The sequence below is a fragment of the Harpia harpyja genome, chromosome 15, assembly GCF_026419915.1.
Source record: "Harpia harpyja isolate bHarHar1 chromosome 15, bHarHar1 primary haplotype, whole genome shotgun sequence".
In the NCBI taxonomy this organism is placed as follows: domain Eukaryota; kingdom Metazoa; phylum Chordata; class Aves; order Accipitriformes; family Accipitridae; genus Harpia; species Harpia harpyja.
In genome coordinates this window covers 27,365,479-27,389,883 of record NC_068954.1, presented here as the reverse complement: position 1 = coordinate 27,389,883, position 24,405 = coordinate 27,365,479, and the positions used below count along the sequence as shown (strand labels likewise).

Genomic DNA, 24,405 nt, shown 5'->3' with positions numbered 1-24,405 from the left:
TTAGACTAGAATGTTAATTAAGTTACAGTTTTTCTTCATTAGTATTTTAATGTTTGATTTCATGAAAAGCAAGCAAAATTAATATTAACTGCCTGTTAAAACTTCAGTTTTCATTGATGTTTTCAGTGCCAAGAGAAAGCAAAATCAGGCTTCTTGTTAATTATTTATTGTCATAGTTCAGCCATGTGCTTGGGTCTGTGTAATAAGCAAACAAAAGGGCAGGTCTTTACCCTGCACAACTTGTAAGCTGAAAATTACATGGAGAAAACCAAACAGCTGGGAAATCCCCCGAGAGAGGAAAATGTTGGGAAAGGGCTTGACAGAAACTTAATTCATAGTGTAAAATCTTGCTTATTTGGATTCTGTGGGAGAGTCAAAAAGCAAGTTTTTGATGGATTTGGCTGGGTTGGTTATTCTGTGTACAGAAGCAGAACTATAAATTTAAAATAAGAGGATCTATGTGACGTTCTTCTTGGGTGACAATTTTCAAGAATGAATAGAGGGTTTCTGATACATAGGTCTACCTCGGTAGGTCAAAGCCTGAAACCTGTACAGAATTGTGTCCAATGTATGTTCTTGACCCTATTTTGTATTCTTTCATCTTGACCTTTTCATGTTTCTTCTGTTTCTAATCAGGTATCTAAGCGGCTGTACAGTATGGGCTGCTATGAAATCTCTCTGGGGGACACAATTGGTGTGGGGACTCCTGGAAGTATGAAAAGAATGTTGGAAGCTGTTATGAAAGAAATTCCTCTGAGTGCTCTTGCTGTTCACTGTCATGACACATATGGCCAGGCATTAGCCAATATCCTCACAGCCATACAGGTAACTCAGGTTCTCATTTTATAGATACGATAGTGGTAGTCTTAGTTTAATTCAAACGCACAATTTTAAAACATTCCAGCCTTAAAGAAATTACTAGAAAGGGAAAGAATCACTCACTAAACTTTCAGAAAGTATTGCTCACACATCGGATTGTCTACAAGTATTACTGCTGTTGCTTTTGCAAGAAAATTTCAATTCTTATCTACTTTTTACCTTCAGTTGTATGCAAAATCACTAAGAAACACCGGTGATTATTATATTCCATTGATTTTGGATAAATGAGGGAGATAAAATATGATTATTTTCTGATGTCTCAGATTCCACTTTTCTTAGGAGCATTTCTGTGTTCATTGCTCACTAAACTGTCTATTTTACAGAGGTATCTAAATATAAAATAGAATAATGCATAATTACAGCTTGATTTCAGATGGATAAATCTAAATTATTGGTAATTATGTACACAGAGTGGTCTAGATAATTTTATCACTGTTAACATCCCTTCAGTATGCTTTTTTATCAATTAAATTTTCCAAATAAGATTAGCAACAGCTTCATATCCTATTTAATCATCTTTCAAATCTGTGACTAAATAATCAGAAATAGTTAATTTCCATAAGAGATATTTTTCCCTTTGTGTTAATATTTTTAAGAATAGGACACAATACAAGAAACAGACTACAAGTTCTAATATAGTTTTTGTAAAGATATAATATCGAAAAATATTTTAATGTGTACATGCATTCCTAAGGAGACCTATTTTTACTAAATGTTACAAAATCAAAAGCTGTTTACAAATCGTAGGCCTTTATTGTTCTATTTTATATTTAATGGCATCTTCTGCTTCCTTGCAATTCAGGCAGCAGTTTTTAAGGTCAACTTTCCTTTGTCCTGACTTATTTTGGCAGACCTCATATTATGTTGTTTAAAAATAACAGCAGTGTGTTAACAGTATTAGTGATATAAACAACAAGAAGGAATAGGGAAATGTTTCAATATGCGAATCTCTGCAGGTATTTGATAAAATACTGAATGACAAAATCTGGTAAAAAAGGTTCTAACTTTTACTCACAGTGTTCACTGTTGACCCTTACTCACTTTTACTGTTGCAAATGTGTGTGTATGTACCATGGGATAAATAAATTGCTAATTTCACAGTTAGCTTCAGTTGCAGATGTAATAGCTAAAAGCATGAAAACCCCTGAGCATGGGAGGAGTTCGCCATAAAAATACTTGAAGCATTGTTTTTCAAATCCTTCCTTAAAATAATTGCTGTCATGGTGCCTACTAAACAATGAATGATGGCTGTGCTTTGTTAACCCCAGTATTTGTTGTAAGTGATTCTTGTTTCAGGTTTACCTCCTGCTCCTATCCTTTTATTTACTTCTTAAATTAACTATGTAAGAGTTAAAGGGGAAAAAAGCTCTTAGGTAACTAATGTGCAGTTCAGGCTAATTAACATGTTAAATTCAAGAGAGCAATAGACCTAAACAAAAATCACTATGCAGCCTTCTCAGATTTCTGGGAAGCCAGGGGTGCCTGAGACCCACCAGAAACCTTCCCTATGTGCTCAATTTCTGCTACAGTGCATGTCTAAAGGTGCAGTGTTTTTGGCTGAGCTGAACTTGTCATAGATAATGCCAAAAGTCCTTGATGAAGCATGCATTACACAGTCTCTCTGACTAGCTTTGTGCAAGCAGCTCCTTGGCTTGCTCTAAAGGTAGGTCCCCAGGCTCTTGGATCCTCAGATGGGGCCTGCACCTCACAGCATCCTCTCCTGTGTGGTCAAAGAAACGAGGTGGCTAGCGGTGAATGATAGCTAAGCAATACTCTTTCTAAAACAGGACAACTTCTACAGGTCAGCCAGATGGTAAAGTGCCAAAGCCAGCGGATCAGAGTGCCCAGGTCACTTCTAGCCCCTGCTGTCAGGCTTGCCTATGCTTTCCTGTCTGCCAAAGATACCTGAATGGCAAAGTACTGGAGTAAAACCCCTTGTCTTCAACTCAGCCGTTTGTTTCATAGACCAGATTCTCCACAGATGCAATTCCTGTCTGTGCGACCGACACAATATTTCATCAGGAGTGAAATGTGTTTGAGGGGTTATAGAAATAATGGGCTACGTTTATTGTTTGAAAACAATTTTCAAGAACATTCAGCAGGCAAATTACACTCTTCCTAAGACATTGCAGTCTACAACCTCAGGCTGAGTACTATTGTATTGTATATTGTATTTCCTAAGAATTAATGAATGACAGCTGGAAAGCCACAAATAACTCCGCACTAATTCAGGCATTGCTTCGATGGGAGATCTCCTAGGAGTGGAAAGAGGTGCTGGTGATTCAGTAAGTGATTTTTTATACAGATCACATTGTTCCATGCAGGATTATACTACCCAAAATATTTTCTTTTGTTTGGGGCTGATCCAAAGTCATCTAGAACTGACAGGCCGTATCTGTATAAGAAATTAGCAGGGAAGTAGTCTTGTAATTTTAGTATTCAGTTTTATGTGTGTTGTTTTTGCAAAAGGATAGGTAGTGAAAGATGGGAGAGAGATTAGCCAACTTTTTAAGGATAAGTAATTTTTTAAGTTGTTGAAGTGAATAATATAGATAGAAAGCATTGCATAGAGAAAGGAAATTAACTTTCTTTTATGAAGAGAATCTGTGAAAAATGTGAGGAACATGAAATGATACTTCAGAACAAAACAGTAAACATTTAAAGTAGAAACATGACTGGCTCTTGGTTAAATGGTTTAATATAAAAATATCAGAGTATACAATTTACCAAAGAGACAAATTCAGAAGATGGGAAGTGATGTGGCAATCGAGTTAGAGGTTGTGGTATTTTGAGTAAAATTACATATGTGCGTTAGCTAATGTGACAAACACAAAATGTAGCTAAAAGAAGTAGTAAAACATTTATAGGAAATTATTACAGACCTCCAAGGAAGGGTAAAAAGGTGGGTCAGGAAACTTCTGTGCTGGAGAGGCCCCAATAAGGTACACCATTGATCTGAGGAGATTTCTGTTACCTTGACAGTTGACTCCCATAGCGTGTACAGAATGGGTGAGAAAGGGGAAGTTTTTTAATGGAAGTGATACAGAACTCTTTTTTTTTGCATAGCTTGTGTAGTTGCCAGAAATAGCTTTGTTTGTTTTCATAGCGCGTATCCAAACATGAGAAAGAATATGCTAAGAGGTAAAGAGGAGTTTTGGCCGGTAGTGATACCTCAGTGAATGAAAAAATCGCATGGTAATCCCATAGAATTTTATCAAATTCAAATCGCTATTGTGATTCGTTGATATAAACTGATCCCTGCACTTCTGGGATCAAATCCCAACTTAGAAAAAACAAGCATAAAACTCTAATGACTTACAGGGAGCAAGGATTTTTACCACCTTGTGTAATCATTTCCACCTTAATGGACACAATGAGGTGAATGAGATTGATGATTTGCCAAACGAAATTACTTTTTATTAGTGCTTCCTTTTCCCAGAAAACAGGAATTTTGAAATAAAATCCACACTTTAGTACCAGAAACAGAATTTATCAAGCCTCTAATTAAACTTTCAAGGTTCAGACTGCAAAATCCAAATTTCTGAATACAGGTTTTCATTACAAATGTTATAATATATCCCCTTACAGAGAGTTTAAAATATTTAATAATGTCTTCAAGATCCCTGAATTTTAAAGATTAAATAAACTTTTTTTTTTTTTTTAAATCCAGATAGAAATGGCTGGCTGCTGACCTCTTCCCTTCATCACTTAACTAAATAGATTCTAGTCCCTTTGGTGCATGCTGGAGAGACTAACCAACTTGCGTATTTTTGTGCATCCAGTTTACTTACGTAGTAAGGACTAGGTTCACACAAAGGCATTCAGTGTTGATATGGCTAAGTTTTAAGTGCCAGAGCCAGGAGAGGAATCTGAACATAGATGCTGAAGTTCATGGTTTATTAATTCACAAGGTTCGTTGTGTTACAGGGATAGAGTTCACAATGGTCAGCAGTGTGAGATGGTAGAGCCTAAGTTAAACAACTGAAAAAAGACTGTGTTTAAAATTCCCTCCTCCGTGATTCATGTGATCTTACATATGAAGCCTTAGGTGAGCTGAATTTTCCACCCAAAACCAGTTCCTAGATGCAAGTACCTAGCTTGTCCTTTTTTTTTCAAATACAGGATTTGCTGTTTGTGGCTGTTGAGCTTGCCTGTAGTGACAGGATGCCAAGACCCCTTTCAGATGGTGGCTGGAGGCCAGCTTGCTGCTAAGGTCTCTTGTCCAGGAGTTGCTTGCTGCTAAGGAGCCTAAGTGGGGGCTCCCCCACCTTCACTTGGCGGTGGCTTTAAACCTGAAGCTCTTGTGCTTGGCCCCCGCCTAACCTACTCTGCAGCAGCGTTGCAGTTGCGCTTGCTCCCAGTCTTGTGTCTCCCTGATTCTCACCCTCTGGCTTGACTTACTGGATCAGCCTCAGACCTGGGTGATCTGTGACTGATCCTGGTTACTGTCGCCAGTCCTGATCTGATCTTGAATCAATGATTCAACTTGCTGGCGTTTTTCGGTGAGGCTGCCGCCACTGCCTGCCTAGCTGGGACTCTTGGCTCCTCGCTTGCCTTCCTTTGTGGAGCGGTCTGTCCTTGCTGCTGCTCGGGACAGTCAAGTCTTTAGAGGAGGGACTAGCAGCCAATATCTTGAGCTTTAAGGATGGCTCTGAATGGCAGGTAGCGGAGTGGGTGCTGAGCTGGGAGATACAGCAGCTGTGAGAGTTAGCGGGTCTCATGTGCTTTGATCTTGGAGCTCAGCTGGAGGCTTTGTCTTGCAGAGATGCAAGATGTTGCTACCACGTTAGATCCAGAAAGCAATTCCTGGTGTCTGGGTGTACAACAGTTCTGCACTGGGAACTCTGTTGGGTCAAAAAAAGAGCCCAGAAACCAGCCTGAGGAATTGGTGTCTGCTGTGTCTGACAGAACTTAAACATCTCTTTTATGTGCCAGACTACATTCACTGCCATTCTCCTCTTAAGTTTTTAGACCTGTATTTCTGTGACTAACTGACCTAAAAGAATATACCCATAATGATGAATTTCTAGATAAATACAGAATCTGTAAGAATATTTCTGTACTAGAAAATTCACTTAGCATTTGTATCCTGCAGTCAGTTCCATTGCCTTTGATTTGTCTAGCTTATTTTAATAGATGCCTGCAAGGATGCAGGGCTCATGCTAGCTTATCCCAGTGAATGACTAGTAGGGATGGCTAGAAGCCATGTAAGTTAGAGTAGCTGAATAAAATAGAGAAGTGATAAAAAGGAATGACAGTAAAATGGCATGAAGGTATGGATAGCAATGGTGGGAGGCCAAATCGGAAGAAGGCAAATACATGTGTATACTAGTCACATACAAATTGTTCTAGGGTTTCTGCTGGTGATTTGTTACCTTTTTATGGACTTATACATACAACCATGTATACAGTCACAGTTTAATCTCTTGATTTAAAAAGAAGCAACAAGATAATTTTTTTGAAGTACAATTTTACAAAACTTTATGTTGTAAAAACTCATAAGCTCATTTTCCTTTGGTTTAGTTTTCATGAGCTTTTTGTCCTGATTTGTTCTTTGGAGTTCATTTCCAAAGAGATACAAGGTTAAAACCAGCAGTTTTCTCCTGGATTTATGTTGAAATTCCCCCTTTTTCATGATTTTAATGCAAAACCATAGCTGGGCTGTGATCTTTGGAATGGTTGCTTGGACAGGGCCACAAAATTAAGAGAGATTTTAAAACTAGATGAGCTTTGTTGCAAAATGCTGTATTAGAAGAGAGCAATGAGGACATAATATAATAAAAATTAAACAGTAAACCTAAAAACTCTTGGTTCCCTGGTTTTCTAAGTATGAAACAGCAATCAAAAAATCCACAGCATGCTTGGTAACAAAACAAAGACTTTAAAAGAGAACAAAAAAAGCAGGATTAACTCAAAGCGTCACTAATTCAGGTAGGCACATTTATTTATGTGCTGATATAAATGGTCACCCATTTGGAGCATCAAAATTTAGGACTTTTGATCTGTCTACAGTCTAGGTTTAACCAACATCTGAACTCCTTCATTTTCTCCCTGTAAAACAGAGAACAGAGTGTATGCACAGGCCTTGAATAAAGATTTAAAAGCTGTCTCCCAGCTTTATCTACCATTGACTTTTGTGCATTATGTTCATCATTGGTAGTTCAACAACTTCTTCCTAATGACCATTGGTAGGATCATAAATTTGCTCATACATCTACATCTCTCAACTCCTGTCTAACTCATTAGCAACCTGAAATTGAACATTCAAGATGGTATCAAGAAAGAAAAAAAAAGACACCGTATCATTCTTTATTTCTAAGAAAAGCTGTCTTATTAATTCCCCGCAAAGCACAATCATTCAGAGCTATAGTGTAGTAGAATAAATTGACACTTCTGCTATAAGGTAGTGAGGATAGATAAGCAACCATGAAAACACGTGAAGCCTTGCATGTACTCATTGTGCTAGACTGAGCTAGGAATTTCTCATGTAACAGTGAATATGAACTTGCTAGCTGAAGAAGGCAGTCTAGCCGTATTTGTCTGTTGTAACACAAATCAAAAAATACTGGGTATGGAGAGTTATATAGCAATTGAGGAAATGAACTTGTATGTAGTGGGCTGGCAAAGTTCTTGCTTGAATAATACATTAAATACCGTTATGATTTTGTTTTATTGTCGGTAGTGTGCTGGGGTACCCACTGCCTGGCAATGAAATTATTTACATCTAAACTAATTTTTAACAGAGCAAAAATAGTCATGACTGTTTAGTTAAAATTTTGATACTGTACTACAGACATATTTTTTTAAGCCAATAGGCAGGTATTGTATGAAATTAATGAGGTACAGGAGGCAGGAACCATAACATCTTGGCTTGTCTTTTCCTGATTTGACATGTCACTGTGCACATCACTTTTCTTAAATTTTTTATTTGTAAAACAGGAATAAGGCTCATCTCTTTGAGTTTGTGAAATGCCAAAAAAAATCTACAGAGGAAGAGCATCAGACAAGTACAAATTATTATTATGAAGTCTAGATTTAAAATTTATTTTTGAAATTGAAGTTTAGAAACTGAATAGATTTTAAGTTTGGTATAGAATGTAATTTTGAGATTAAAAAAAGCTAAGGTATATGAGTGGGCAAGTGATCAAAATACATACATGCCCAATGAAATTATCTGAGTTCTGTAACACTCCATTTCCCTTCCCCTGCATGGCCTGGCTCTCTGAAGAATTTATGTAGCACAATGCGAGGGTAGGAAAGACTTGCTGTTGTGAGCGTGCACATATTTGGGGATCTTGAAAAAATTTTAACATTTTTGCATTCCTATTTTGAGAAACACATAGAAATGGAAAGGTTTCAGCAGACCTCACAAGTTTACTTTCCTCTGCTGTTTACAAAGATATGCTAGGAAACTGCAGAAGACTTAACAGAGATCTCCAGAAACTAATTTCAAGGTTCAGATAGGAAAACATTAGAAAACACAGCTTGACTGAGAATAGCTGTACAGGCTTCAGGAAGGGCTGGTCATGCTTCAATATTTCGCTGGAATTCTTTGAGGCAGTCACTGCCAAAGAAGACAAAGGATATACAGTGGCCATCATATGCTTTGATTTTTCAGAAAACAATTTACAGTGTTCTGCACTGGAAGTTAATATTAAGGCATGGAGGCATGTAATAAGTGGAAAGTTGGCTAAATGGCAGGAAACAAATGGAGTTATGAAACAGAATTTCTTCAAGCTGGAAAGTACCCATCAGCGGGGTTGTGGAAGTATTGGCCTGTGGGTCCCCGGTTTTCCTGCTTAAATGAATAATTTGCAATACCATAATGCTGATGTTAAGGGCAGTTGTTCTAAATTGTAGAAATTAAACTTCAAATTTTAGATTTCCATTGTGAGAAACAGGTTAGCTAGCACAACATGTAAGTGTAGATCTGTGTAATATTCTAAAACATCCAAAGAAAAAGTTTGGGATCAAAAGTAAGAGTATAGGAATACACATAATTTTAGGTAAAGCAAGAGATTGTTTATTACAACATGCCTGTCCTTTTAAATAAGGGTCTTCCTACAGCTTTCTACTTTTGGATTTCTCTAGGAATTAATTTATCCTAGGCACTTACCAGGTATTTTCTGGGTTTGCAAGTGTAAACAATACTTTCGAATTATTTGTCAGCAAACTAAAAGAGCTGTTAGCAATAACACAAAATTCTTTAGAAAACACATTTGCTTTTTTGTTTCTGTTTCCTTTTATTCCCTTTTCCTTCTAGAAACAACATAGCACTTCGGTAAAGCTAGGAATTAAAAAAATCAAATGTTTGAGGTGAAGGAGTACATGATATTAGGGAAGAAAAGAGTGAGTAAAATTGTTTAAGACTGAAAGCTAACAAGACAGAGGTGAATAAGACTGTGTATCTGAAAGCAGGTAAGTTGGGGGAAAATGGCAGGTGAATTGTAAAAAGGTACAAGACTGCAAGGTTTCTGTGAAGAAAACTTATAAAGAGGGTGTGTGCTTTAGGAAAGTAGAAAAACACTTGCGTTTTATCAAATAATATTGCTGCTATGAGCAGTCAGCTAGTTACTTTTGTAAGTGAAAAAACATACCACGCAAATGAATAAATCAGACCTACACGTGGGAAGAAAATGAAAACAGGCATTCATAGTGAAAATCTGAGAGATGTTTTCCAGTATTTTCTCTGTTGGTTTGTTGGGGGTTTTTTGGCCTTTTTATACGTACTGATTTTACATTGTTGACTGTAATTTCAGCAGAATAAGAAAGCAAGCAGATGAACAGGCAGTACCACTCCTGCTCTTTCCTCAGATCAGTACAAAAGAAGTAGCAACCCTATTTTTATTGCTTTCTGCTGCTTTTTGCAGGATGTGCATAGTATGCAATTTCTGAGGAGCTGAAAGTTTTTGACCTTTCTCCCTATGCTTCAGAAAAACTTGATAGCCTGATAGTTCACAAATAAATTCCTCATTGCTATTATTACGACTGTTACCCTATTACTAGAAAAAAATTTTAAACAGTAAACTTTGTTTCAAGATTTTTATTTTTTAAACTTTTTAGGATAGGAAAGGGAATATATTTGTTATTGTATACTGAAATAGCAGCCAGAGTCCCTGAGGCAAAGATATATTTGCATGCATATACCAATAGGTAGCCTGTATGTTTTTGTGGTTTTTGGTTTTTATTTTAAATGAAACTTAGTATATTGTAAATGATTAACAAATAATAGAAATCTACATTGTTCTAACTGCCTCTAATGTGATGATTGAATTTCAGAAGCTTTCAACCCTAGTTACTGAACCAACAAACCTCAAGTCTAAGAGTGTTTCAGGATACTAATCAGACAAAGAGATCCTTCATCAGTTATAGATTATTCTCGTCTCCAAATTCCCTCACTAGACCTGAACTGGAGCAGTAGACACAACTTCCCTTTGGCTTACAAGGAAACCTCAACTGTCTTTTAAAAGATTTTTAAACCTTGAATTTCTCATGCAAATCTACATATCTCTTTATATCTCTGCAAGTTCATATAGATTTATCACCCTAGGTCTAAATGGAATATGAATGGAGAAATCACTGCAGCAGCTAGAGAAATAAAATTTGAAGTGGTTTTGGTTTTCTATCTTAAAGCCAAAAATAATTTCTGTACTAATAGCATTGAAGCTGTAGATTTATAGAAAGAATTCATTTGGCCCAAATATTCTATGCTCTTTTCTCTTTTTCTGTGCTTGCATCCTCCTTGCATAATTCTACTTTTTTCTTGGAATGCTGTTTTATTGTAGCTTTCCTAATCACATCTTAAATGCTTTCATTTCTGAGCTTCCCATCCTGTAAGTGGCATTCATTTGCACATTTCATTCCTCAGTGTTGGTGGTACATTCCAATTTCAGCCTCATTGATCATTTTCTGATTCATTAAATCTAGAAGCATTAAGGCCATACTGATTTGGTTGACCAGTACCTAACAGGCATTGTAGTATTGCTTTCATTACTGTGCATCTTTCTCCTCTTGTGAATGCGCATCTTCCCATGCAAAATAAACAGATTCAGAGAATTTACTTTAAATGATTCTTCGGTCTTCATCAGATTCTGTTCCGCTGCATCATTCTTTAGTTGTCGTATCTGGATCTATAGTTTGTAAAAGGGAAAGGAATTAATATTAATAGAATACAAGAAGACAATTCTGTCTTATTTCACCTTTTGCCAGCTAGTAAGAGGCTTGCAAAGTTGTGCTTGCAAACAAGGCTCACACAAAATAGCATTGAATATAATTTAGATACAAAACCAGCAGATAATAGGTGCATCTGAGGATAATACTCCATACAGACTGTTAGTGTCTGCTTCCCGTCTCCTTTGTTCTCCTTTGTAATGCCTTTTTGCCATTCTTTGCCTCCATCAGTGCTTAGGCAGACTAAATATCCTGCTGGCAGCTCACTGGCAAGAAGGAGAATGATGTGAACAGATACTGTGCTCCTACATTCACCTAATCCTAATATTTTCCCTGGCACTTATGTTAATTTTTTCCTCTTTTTCACTATTTTCCTAGTCATTGTTTGATAGTTGTAAGTCCACATGGCCAGAGCAATAGTCTTTTTACAGATCTCCTTTTATCATCCCAACTGTGTCTTGTTTAACTTGACTATTTAAATGACTAAGAGTCAGCATCATCCAGTTCTGAAGTGGACTGGGCAGTAATCCAGCTCTTTCTGTTACAGACAGACATTCATTTTTTTGGACTAGAAACAAATTACTTCCAAATGCTGGAAATGTAAGAAGGCTTTTCAGAAAAGGTTTTCAGGTGTTTATAAAACAAATTAGTATAAAATAGTTTTCAAAATGCTAAGCCCAATTGAAAATAAATATTTAGTACTTTTAGGAGTTGTGAAAATATAGCACTAGAAAACTGAAGTCACTGATCTGTAGCATGCATAAAAATATGGTGAGGGCACATTGGTGTCAAATTCCTCATGCATATTTCTATTGTGCCTCAACTGGATTGCATGCATAAAAAAGGTACTATTGGGGGGTTTTTTTGACATGAGACTACATGGCTGGCTGTAGGTTCGATGAGATGACTGCCTGTAGCTATCAGAAATGGAACTGATAACTGTTATTTCACAACAGTTTTTGATTCAATTCCTGAAAATCAGTGTCTATATTATCAAGATGACTGGAAAATGAAGTTTTCATTGGCCTGAAGGTAGTTTTTTGTGCCTCATGCAGCCTCGCATAGGCACTCTTTCATTCACAGAAAGACAAACAAGTTCTCCACAGCTGTTACCTGTCCCTTTTGATTTTACGGTGTCTTGCTTGTCTTTCACACACTTTCCAACTTTCACAACAAATGAAATTGGATTTCCACAGATAAGTATCTCACACAAATTGCTTCTCTCAGAACTGCTCCATCCCTGCAAGCCCATCCCATTCTCCCTTCTCAGCACCCCTCCCACAGCGTGCATTTCTTCATCAATTTCTAACTCATCAGCTGTCACGTTAATTTTAGATATGAGACTGCATGTCTGAATAGACTTTGCATTCCTACAGTTGCTATATCACTCCTTTAAAGTGTTCCCAGACTCAGTACCTCCTGGCCTCTCTGGCACTAAGGCCAATTGATATGAAAAGCTTGCATCCATAAAATCAAATTCTTACCCTCCAAAACAAGGTCAGCACTTCCAGACTGCCAACTATGAATGATCCCTAAATGGTGCTAGTTCCCAGACTGTGCCAGAAATTGTTCAGTGGAACACTACCTGGCCCTGGCCAAAGCTGTGCCAGGGACTGTGGCAAGAGTTACACACAGTGGACAACTGAGTTCCAGTCCTGAAGCTATTTAGTTTATGGGTCATATACATACATAGCCACAAAAGAGCACAAGTTCCTGTGTATTAACAGCACAAAAGAGATATTTTTTGCTGTCATTCCTAGTGGCCGTTCGAGGATGTCTCCTGAGGTGAGATTTCAGAGGTTCTAGTCAGCTCTGAGTGTGCTGCTGGCATCCCTGGGGCTTTTGCTGCGGAGCTGTTACAGGTCCTCCTTAAACATCCCTACCCTGCATCCATCTCTATAGCTAAGGTGGGACTCCCCACATTGCATGTCTTTGATTCAAGGCATGGGGGCATGAGAACTTGAGGAATCCATCACTGTTTACTAACATGTCACATTTAAGTGGGCGTGTAAGTTGTTCTGAAAAGCTGAACTGTTTCGGCTAAGTTTTTTCACAGCACTGTAGTTCAGGGCAGATATCCATCCCACAGGATATCAGCTTGATTAGTAAAAGACTGGCAAAGCTATAAGCAGCTTACCATAGGATCTGAATATGGAAAATGTTGGCCAGTCTTTGTAACTGACATGGCTAACGTGCCAATTTAAATTAAATTTCTGATTTAAATACACCACAAAAATCAATGTCTATATTTAAAAATAGTCATCTCAGACATGTTCTAGATTAATACTAGGTTTATGTTCATTAGACCACCTATTAATTCCTGTGATTAAGGTGTACTTATGATGATGATGCTAGGGTATATATTTTTAGATACTTTCTAATCTAGAACAAATGAATATGCCACTAGTTGTGTATCTACCTTTGTGTTTTCAGCTAGTCCCCTTCTTGATTGACTGTGGTACACTTACTCCTTTCACTTTCTCTTTGTTTTCAGCTTACATGCTGCACACTAAAATGGTATGTGATGCAGTGACAGAAATAACATACAATATTTCAACATAATTTTAAAAACAATTGTGAAAGAAAAATTTCAAAGGTTTGGTGAGGATATTATTTTAAGTACCTTTAAGACCAGATCTTTATTCAGGATTTAATTCCTCATTCAATTTTCATGGTATTTTGAAAATAAATTATTTCTATAAGAGATGCTTGACTTGTTTTTAGAAATTCTCCCTATAATCATATTGCACTTTAATCAGGCTGTGACTGTATACATCAGCTGGAAGAAGATAAATGGCTTTTAGACATTTTATTTTAGACATTGTATTTTTCTACTCAATGGAAATTACTCCCCCTCCCTTTTTACCCTGAAGTAGTTTTTCTTAAAGTTCAACAGCAAGTGTAAAATAAGGACAGAATCACTACAGTGCTTCCCACTTGGAAATTATTTTTTCTTTTCATTACCTCTTGTTATTTGTGAGTGTTTCTATTCTAGTTTCTGCCTGAAAAAGAGGGTATTGCATGGAACCTGACTTTCAGACCCAAGAAAGGGTCAGAGGAGTTTACCATGGCAGGAGCAGTCCTGGGAAATGACAAATCCCAGTGTCTCCAGTAGGGAAGCGCAGTGTTTACAGTATGATGCTTCCTTCCTTTTTGGGCAGCTCTACAGACAGCTGTGCTGAGGGGGTGGAACTAAACCTCTGGCCATTCTTGCATATTTATGGCTCCTCGGAACCAAAACAAATGAAGCAAACAATGAAGGAGGGAGAGTTACTTCCTATTGCTGAGATACATCAGGTGGCTTTAAACAAGCTCTCAGGGTGTTTCCTAAGGTACATTAAACGGCAGAAAATCTGGAGAGGCTATGATCAGACAGACTGAAGTTCCTGAACTCACTCTAAATGAGTGTGTTGGGTGGATCTTTGTAGCCATATGAGAACAAGTGACCATTTGCATCAGTGGAATTAGTCGAAGATGACTCTTCAGTTAAGACAGAAACCAAAGCTGATGCAGTACTTGAAGTACGACAATCATCTTTTCTTTCTGTGCTGTGCTGAAGCAACACTGAACCAGTCTCCTGAGTCAATTCATTTGTCATTTATCTTTTTTTTTCTTTTGAAATATTACAGTACAAATTGAAACAGCCAGGCTTTCAGAAATAAAAACTTTCTGATCATTTTTAAAGATAAATGAATGATAGTTTTATACACTCCATAGTTTTTGCCAGCTTGCATATTTTCCTGTTTATTTAATTTTTTTCTCCTTTGTTGCTTAGTGTAAGTGCTATGTGGTGACAGATTGTCAGAGGCAAATGATGTGATTTGCTTAACACAGAGTCCTTTCAAATGCATAAAGTAAACAATTATTGAAAGAAAGATTTTTCTCTGATCTTTGTTCATAGCAGTAAGACTTTGCTTGCACTAAGAGTTGCAACAATAGGTAACAATTTTTAATTTGATGTAGTATCTTTTCCTCTAAAGAATAAACTGAGCAAACAGAATACAAGTAGACTCAGCAAGGCAATATAATAATGTGCATCTGTAGCAAAAGATAAGATGCTAAGTTGAATGCCTTTTTTAAAAAAAAGGAGAGTTCTGTCTTTACTGTTGGCAGATATATTGGATGAGCAATTTGCAACTGTCTTTTTTAAAAAAGAAACTTCATTCAGAATAATGGGGAAAAAATTTCAAGACATTACATTTTGTGGCTCCCCACCTAGCTATTAGCTAGCAATTAATTTGTCAATGTATTGGAAGGGAAGATTCTTTTGGAGGTATTGTAATGTGATATGGTATTGCAATGTGATGAATATTACAAAATCGATCCAGTTATAATGGAATAGTAGAAGCTGAGAAACTCACACTTTTTTTTAGTTTCCTGCATTATGATGAAAATCATGGTGAAAACTTTATTTGAAATAAAGATTCACTCTGCCTATGGCATCCAAAAAGATGCCCTATTTGATTACATCTTCTTTGGTCACATTACTGTAATTATTAACAGTTTAATCCCATCCTGGAATTCTACTCGAGATGTTATATTTTAGCACAAAATGGAAAGTTCTACTTCCTTGAAATTATATAGATGAATGTCTAGAACATATATTCCAGAGCTTTTAAAAAGAGGTTGCTCCTTGGTTCTAAATCCTTGCAGTAGATGCTATGTTTTTCCAACAAGACATTACCAACAGACCAATTGTCTGAGGCTTGAATCAAATTAAGCATGTGCGTAGCTGTTTGCAAGTTCAGGGGCTATTTAGTGAGAATGTATTTTAAGAAAAAAAGTACTGATAGAAATAATATGCTATTTTTTTTTTGTTATAAAAGACATAAAAGGGAATAATTAAATTGAAAGAAAACAGAAATATCTTGTACCTTATTATACCATAATGTCTACTGCAATATTGCCATAATTTTTGCTTAACTAATTGGGAACCTAGTCTTTAGTTCCTCTAGAGAATGAGGTGTGCAAGAATGAATACATTTGGTTTTGTTGTTGGGTTTTGTTTTATGGGTTTTGATGTTGTTGTATTATTTTTCCTTGCAATGATTTTCAGAGCACAGATACTAGTGAAGAAAAAAAAGAAGCAGCATAACTACTGTAAATATTTTATAAAATGTCCATCTGAAGCCCCTCAACCTCTGGTAATTAGAGGCCATACTGTGGAGATTGACAGGGTAAATTGCCAGTTAATGTTTACACAACAAAACATATGCCCAGTACAATATCCTACACTGATGTTACTGAAACCAGAGTCCAGAAATGTACAGTGGAAACAAGACGTGGTACTTTTCTTGTGCCAACACAAACAGCAATTACAGCACAGTGTGAGAGAAGTCATAAGAAATACTACTGCATATCAGTAGTTCAACAAAGTCAGCACTTTTGTGTAATTGCAGGGGAAAAGGGCTGAAAAACATTACAGATCTCAGCAAGAAATGGCCCTTTATACTTTTAAACTGATCCTTGATAAAACAATGCCGGGGTCATGAGAAGGCTACTCTGCCAATTTTGCTTCACTGTGGGATCCATTGACATCTGGCTGAGCTGCGGAAGCTGGAAAACTTCTTTAATATTCTCTTGACAGTAAAATGGACATGTGGAACACATTCTAATCTGTTAATCTTTGGTGCTCCTGAAGAAAAAGCACATTTGGCTTTATACTTTGTGATGATAAATATTAAGTCTCCAGATCTAGCTGTAAATAAGTTAAAAGCATTTGAATGGAGAATGCAGTTCTTGTTTTCCAAATATAGGAGAAGATCGATATGCACCTGTGTAATCCAGATGATGTAATAAATGCCAGGAGGTTTTTTTCTAAGGGTAGTTTACCATACGTCTTGGCAATCCACTTTTCTTTATGCTGAGTGTGTTTTGTCAATGAATATTGGGGAACAGAATCTCTGAACTTCCTTACGTCCTACATACTAAAATAGAATAAAGTATTGTTTCATTTGGGGATTATGAAAATAGAATTAAGAGAGATTCAAAATAGTTATGTCTGAATAAAAAGTGCAGGTTTTATTTAACAGCATTAACTGTACAAATTATTTTTGGCCTAGACTTTAAATCTAATGTGGAGTGATAATGAATGATGGAGATATACATCTATTCAGCTTGAGGTAGGATGCACAACTCTTTATTTGTGTTGTGAGATATATCTCCAGAAATAAGAAGAGGAATCTCTCACATTAGAAAATAACTGCTATGAGCATATAGTATGTATTGTAAGTATGAAGCATATATTGTGGCTATTATAAAATGCAAAGGATACCATGGATTATGGAAAAACTAAACTAGAATTCAAAATCCTGCACATCCTTGTAGTACATTTTAAATTAATCTGAACAACTAAAACAATGCATAAAGATAACACTTTCATACACTTGATGAAAGTTAAAATGATTTCCCAGTTCTAAGTAGCAAATTATATCATTATAACACATGTACCCTGTTGGAAATGTGTGACTTCCTTTAGAAAAGTTCAAGTATCTTCTTTTGCAAAATAAGTAGCCTCGGGAATTAACAGAGCTGTTGCTCTGCTCCCCCCCCAAAAGATGAAAACCATAACAACAGTTAAAAAGATGAAAACAGACTTTTGTTCTCTGATACAATCAGGTCCTTTTCTTTCTGCCCACTTATTAATGAATTCTGATACTTCATTGATTGTTAGTGAGATCTGCAAGAGGAATCAAATCTATGAACTCCAACTGCAGATTACAACTAATAATAACAATACAGTCTTGGAAGTCCATGCCCTTGCTCAAGCAAGCTCCCAGTGAATAATCATTTCAGTAAAGTAAGAATTAGTCCAATCCAATTCTGTGCAGTTGAGGAGTTTCAAGAGATCTGGGGCTGTATAAAATGCCAGACGACTCTTGAGACGTTGAACTGTGCTGCTTGGGCTTTATATCTTGCTGTTGCATAAGGAGATTGAAAGTGCAGCAAAATCTGATTGAAAAGTGGAGGGACAAAGATGAAGTTAGAGAGGGGCTAGATTTCTCAGGGATGTGCACAGAACCCACCACCCTCCTCATGTTTCTGAAGTAGCTGAAAACTTAAGCTTCAGCAGGATCTTCCATTTAGATGTTGTCGTGTTTGTGAAGTGTAGCATAATTTTGGTTTCAAATGAGACAAAAGCCATAGACAGGAGTTTTGTGGTTCGCTGCCTGGGTGTTCCACATTACCCAATAGTTAGGACATTTATTTAGAAGGAAAGTGAAGAAAAAAACCTGAGCCCTAGGTAGGCTAGTACCACTGCTTGACTACTGGATGTATTTGTGTTTGGATGCATGTGTGGGGTTTTTTTAGCTCCGCTGCTGAATCTGCTCCATTTCTAAGTCAGCTAAATCTTTCTGGGTTGGTTAGAGGTTTGACTCTAGCCTAGCTTGATTCCTGTTAAATAGGTGAAATGGGAAGGAAGACGTTATAATAGTTACAAGAGTAACCTGAGCAATTTTCTGGAAAGCATAGGTACTGACATCAGAGGAAAAGCCTTGGAAGCATGAGATAGGAGTAGTCACCTACTTTAAATTCTAATGTGCAACAGATAATTTAATACGTCATTACTGCTGTCATGTTTGGAATAGTAGCCAAAACCTTCAGCAGATGTTCTGGTACGTGGCAGAGAAAAGGGAGACTTGGATTGAAGGATATTTACCAACTGCTCCCTCACTTTGTATATCATCACATCCAGGAGAAACAAGTGTAGGTCTAGTTGTCAAGGTGTGAGTGGGAACAATACTGTAAGTCACTAATATCTGAAAAGGTCTTTTCACTCTAATGTGGAAACTCGTTATGCAGTTGAGATGGGAAGCACTGGGTGAAGCTGAATTAGCTGTGGAAGAAAATGTCGTCATACTAGAACTAACTAACAGGCATCAATCTTAGTGTCCAACAGATTAAACTGGGGTCTCACCTTTAGTCTGCCTTAGCATTCCTTGGAGAAAGCTACACAGAGGAAGACAGAGAAGAGGCTGACCTTACCATACATTTTCAGACACCTGAAGAACCCTTTAGAATGCCTGATGTCAGGTTGGGGTCTCTCCACCCATGTTGGTCCATTGAGCTTCCCCAGCTTCCATGCCAAGGAGCCAGTGGTGGTTTTGAGACTGTGAAGACCACACATGTTGTATGGGTGATCAGCCCCAGACAAGGAGCTGATACTTCTGTAGGACTCCACAGCACATCTGGAGATGAGCCCTGGGGATGTCCGGGAGGTCCCCATTTTTGCTGAGTGGCAGGTGGGTGTGATTTCAGAGATAATATGGGGAATGAAAGTCAAAACAAAGTGGGTTTTGTGGGTGGGTGATGTTCCTGGCTCTAGGGGAGTCAGGTGCTGCTCTGTGAGGGCTCTGGCTGAATTGAAGCCAGATGAGATTTTAAATGCTGTTACTATTTTGTTCCTTTAGATACCCTGATGCTGACATACCGTAATACTACTGTGGAATGAAAATAGTTCTGCTCTGTTTTCCCAGCTTTCTTGTAAACACCATCATTGCTACAAATTTATTTTATAAAAATAGATGTTTTCTGCCACCCACCTATTTTGTTTGCTCACATTGCTACAAGCTAGTGTCCTCTGCCACTTGGTGCATCATGCTGCAAGTGTTCTGTTTATACAAAGTGAGGGAAATTAGACCTGCAGGAACAGTTTTGGCCACCCAGCTTACACCACAGAGTGAATCAACAGAAATTGGTTTTCCAGTAACTAGAAGGGTTGGGAGTTGGTAGAAGCTAACCAGGACTGAAGAACAAGATGGAAGGAATTTGTAGTTTCTTTATAAGGTATAGATATCAATAAAAGGGGTAGCTAAGATAGATGAACTAGGTCATACGTTCCCTGAATGTAGGAAAAAGTAACCTTTTCAGATACTGTGATGCTCTGGTCAGATTTGCCATTTTCATTGACGGATTCACATGTTCCACATTTCCCACATGCACTTCAAATACTAGATCAGTGCCTTTCCCCGATTATCCATACTAGCACTCTGTCCTCTTTCAATATTGTAACTCACAGTGAAGTGTGCTCTCTGCAGCCTGCATCTGAAACATTGATTTTTACCTGGGGTTCCATCCTTCATTCAACCCATTCTCAGCTGATGTCCCGTAATTCAGCCGTTATGATAATTCAGCCATTTTATTTTAGTGGGTACATCTCTACTCTGCTTATCCTCTGTGAGCCATCCCTTGCAAAGTGAGTGGATTTTGTTTCTTCATCGGACCTTCACTGTCAGCAGTTCCAAACGTGCTTTCTCCAGTCCCAGCAAAATTTTCCTCTCCCAGAGCAACCCTCAGTAACTTTACCATCAAGTTAAGTAATCCTTTTGTCTTCCCTGTCCATTCAAATCCCTCAGTTTATTTTTATGCATTTACAGTGGCATGTAGCACATGACAAAAGCCTGGTTGTCACCTGGCTGCATGTAGGGCACAGAGCACCTGGCACAGTTGTTGCATCTCTGGACTAAATGGTTCTCTCCGGGCGTACCCTGAAGCTGCCCTTTGCCTTTCCTCTCTAGTTCCCCCTTTCCCTCCAGATCCAAAGATTATTATCTTCTCTGCTCTACCTGTTTAACTGGTCTTCTGACTGTCTCCAAACTTAAATCTATAAAATGAATATCCTGCATTTTTAGATCAGATTATTTCACAAGACATAGCAAGCAGACAAACTGCTAAACCACCAGAGATTTACTTGAGAGCAGCAACTTCTGCTGAAGAGCATCTGAGGCAATAACTTCAAACCAGCAGCAGCTGAACTGGGAAATCTGGCAATCCCCTGAGTTGCTTGGGGAGGGAAGGAAAGGAGACTGGAAAGTCACTCAGTGCTCCGATGGTCATCGCATCTTCATGGGCTTCAACGAGACCTTGAATGTGTCTCCTGCTCCCCCTGCAGGTTTGTGATCCTTAGCAAGGGAGCAGCTCGAATTGTGTACAACTCTGAATTAGCAAACCCCAGTGTCTTGTAAATAAAAGACTGCACATATTCAAAAAAGGAGCAAAATAAACCTGCATAGGCAATATTAATAGTGATTTGTGAACATCTGCTTCCCAATATTAATTTTGTTATGGTGTAGGATTTTTATTAGGACTGTCTAAGCTTTTCAAAATTTCAAAACCAGTCTCATGTTTAATGGCATTGATTCCCCCTAAACATCTAGAAACATTCTTTGAAGAACTGGATCTGCCACACATATCTCAGCTGCTTGAGCCCACCGGTGAGAGGTGTTTTGTGCAGGTAATGCACTGTCAGCCAGAGACACAGATTTTCCAACTCAGTTTCAGAGAAATTGCTTCACAGTTCTTTGCTGAGGTTGAGGGAAAGAGCATGGTCAGCTGCTGCTCTCTTGACCCTCGGACATTTTAGCTACCAGACTGACCAGTTCCTGACAATGAGGTGGCTTACGTGCCTAAGCTCGTAACTAAGTCCAGACTGTGTGATCTCTTAAAAGCAGTATTCCTCCTGTGCCAAATTTGAGAGTGCAAAGCTAGAAGAGTATCTCCAAGACGCTCATGTTAGAATTATTGAATATTAGCATAACAAAGCCTTTTTCTTCCCCAAAACTTGTTCTCGGAAGTGGCCTACCCTATTTTTCACTAAAACTTTCCAAAACAATCCGGCCTGAGGCAGAGACAAGGCATGGAAAATATAAGCTCCAGCAGTTAAAGGCTGACAAAGTAATAAACAACTGAAAGTAGGGCCTTATGATGGAAAGCGTTAGGGAACTTTAACTCTAGATGTCATTGCCAGCTTTGCTTATAATAAATGTGTCAGTAGCAATATGAAAAGATGTGTACAGTAAGTTAAAGGAATGCTGTATTAACCTATTTTATGCAGCACGTCTGCCCACAAATTGCTTGCATCTCAATATTTTGGGAGAAAAGGATTTTTTTTTTTTTTCTGAATGTATTAATTTTCTAACTAAATGAACTGGGGAATTACAGATTTTAATGTAACAGTGACACCCTGTGGTCAGCAGTGATGGAGTTAACTCTGAAAAGTAGTGTTTTCTTTTGTGATGCATTAATCTTTAGCAAGAGCTGAGAGAAAAAGAAGCAGGAAGGAAATGCAGTTAACTTTCAGGGTTTTCCACAGAGAGATGTCCCATTTTATTGCCTTGTAAGTAGAAATTTATGCTTGTAATTGCTCAAATACTAAAATAATATTTCTTTACATACATTTGTTTTATTGAAATAAAGGGGGATGGCAAGCCTTGATTTTAGATAACGTGATAATGTAACTTGTGGAATGGTCTCTGTGGGCACATCCACCTCACAAAGCATTGCTGGCATAGTATTTTATATTTCTATGGTTATCTCTGTCTCTACAGGAGAAGGCATTTTTCCTGATGGCATACCAAGTAGTGCTGGGTAGCAGACTGATGCCAGAGAGACACAGTAATATGACAGTACCACGCCACACCAGGCGTGCCAGCTAGACACTGACAGGGCTGCAGGATTAAATAGTATTAGTCTTCTGCTGCCTTTTGTGTGGACAACTTTTGACCTAACCTGTGTAGGTCCTCCTTTTACTTATTCCTCCCTTCCTTCTCCCTTCCTTGAACAAATGCTGAACTAATACAGTGATTCTTTGTCATATCTACAAGCACCTATCTTTAAGGCACTGTGGTGCTGAACTTCACGTGCTGTGGTCCCTAAACTTTGTGGGATGACAAATCTTCTCCTGTTTAATGCATACCTGGGATCCTCGATATTATGGTTTCAAAATCTCACAGTTAAAAAAAATCCTAATTTATGAGAGACATGGTTTATAGCTTCTGATTTATACCTCTTGCATCCCTGGAGTTACTGATGCTGACCTTGCCATTTTTAAGAGAGGGACAAAATTAAACTTCTGTCAGATGAAGCCACATTTAAAGATCAGTAAGGAAGGAGACTGACTGTCCCAACAAGAAGTTATGGGGAGGTAGTAAAGCAAACTGAGGAACATGAAGCATTTATTATTCACTGGCAATAATGGTTTCCTGTTAAAACTGGCTATTTGACAAAGGTGATGAATTTAATTCCTTCCTCTCTCATTGGGGAATTAGGAAGTTAGCATGGGACAGGAACAAAAAGTCTTCTGCCTTCTCTAGAGAGTAAGATAAAGCTAGCCAAAGCTAAAGTTTGGAAGGTGTTCAGGAACCACTGTCAGGAATTTAGTGATTATCAAAACTCTGCAAGTGTCAAAAAAGATTGGAGCACTTAAGTTGTCCTGGAAGCCAAGCCATTGTTCACCCACGCACATGTCCCTATGTAAGCAGCTCAGTGAGTGCTCGTCTAGGACATATCCTACAAAATAGCTGCAGTGCAACTTCTCATGAATCTCAGCACAATTTAGTGCCTGTCAGGAAGTGACGATGAGACTGGCCTTTTTAAAGATCGCATATTGACAGTGAATGTTTTGCAAGCTCAGATTGCTGAAAGGCTTGAATCTCATTATTTCCTGTAAAAGTCTGACAAATATTGGACGTGTGATGAAGGAAAAGGCCTTGTTTTACACATTAGGTCAACTTTTAGCTTTTGTTTTAGAGTCTCTTATGCTTTTAATGGCTGCAAAAGCAAAACAGCTTCGTAGCTGCTCAAACTTGCAGAGAAGTTATTTATTAGGTGCTATTTCAGACTCTGTGCTTGGACAGGCTGGGCTGTAATATTAACCTCCAAATTAGTTAGTAGTGCTGCTGAAGGATGTTTTCCAACATCTGGTTTTAGCACTGTTAGAATGGAGCTTGGAGTATGGATTATTTAAGGACTTTTTGAATGAGGCCACACTGGAGATGAACTGCAGTGATTCTGCACACAAATCAGAAAATACATATTTGCCCATACCACAAGCAAGAGCAGACATATGCAGCTGAGCCTGCTGCTGAAATAGCAGTATGTTGCAGTAGACATCTTATCAGATGTGTTGTGAAGAGGCCCTTAAAGGGCAATATCTTAAAGGCAGAGACACCCGCTTATTGCATATAAAGAGCACTGATTTGAAGACATGTCAGATTTGGAGGTCAGTCAGAGCTGCTGTATTATATACACCATGTCAAGAACTTGTCTACAACTGGCTGAATGTTAAAATGGCAAATCCATCCTGATGCAGATACTATTATAGAGTGTCGTGGTTTAACCCCAGCTGGCAACTAAGCACTACCCAGCTGCTCACTCACTCACCCCCAGTGGGATGGGGGAAAGAATCAGAAGGGTAAAAGTGAGAAAACTCATGGGCTGAGATAAAGACAGTTTAATAGGTAAAGCAAAAGCCACTCATGCAAGCAAAGCAGAACAAGGAATTCATTCACCACTTCCCATGGGCAGGCAAGCGTTCAGCCATCTCCAGGAAAGCAGGGCTCCATCACGCATCATGGT

General features: G+C 38.0%; 1 protein-coding gene across 2 annotated transcripts in view; it reads left to right on the top strand.

The window, feature by feature from the left end:
• Positions 1-24,405, top strand: part of HMGCLL1 (3-hydroxymethyl-3-methylglutaryl-CoA lyase like 1) — an 88,981-nt gene that overhangs the window by 52,584 nt on the left and 11,992 nt on the right. For both annotated transcript variants that reach the window (XM_052809266.1, XM_052809265.1), the window contains one exon: positions 637-825. In XM_052809266.1, coding sequence (XP_052665226.1) covers positions 637-825 — 189 coding nt within the window. The remainder of the gene's footprint in view (positions 1-636; positions 826-24,405) is intronic.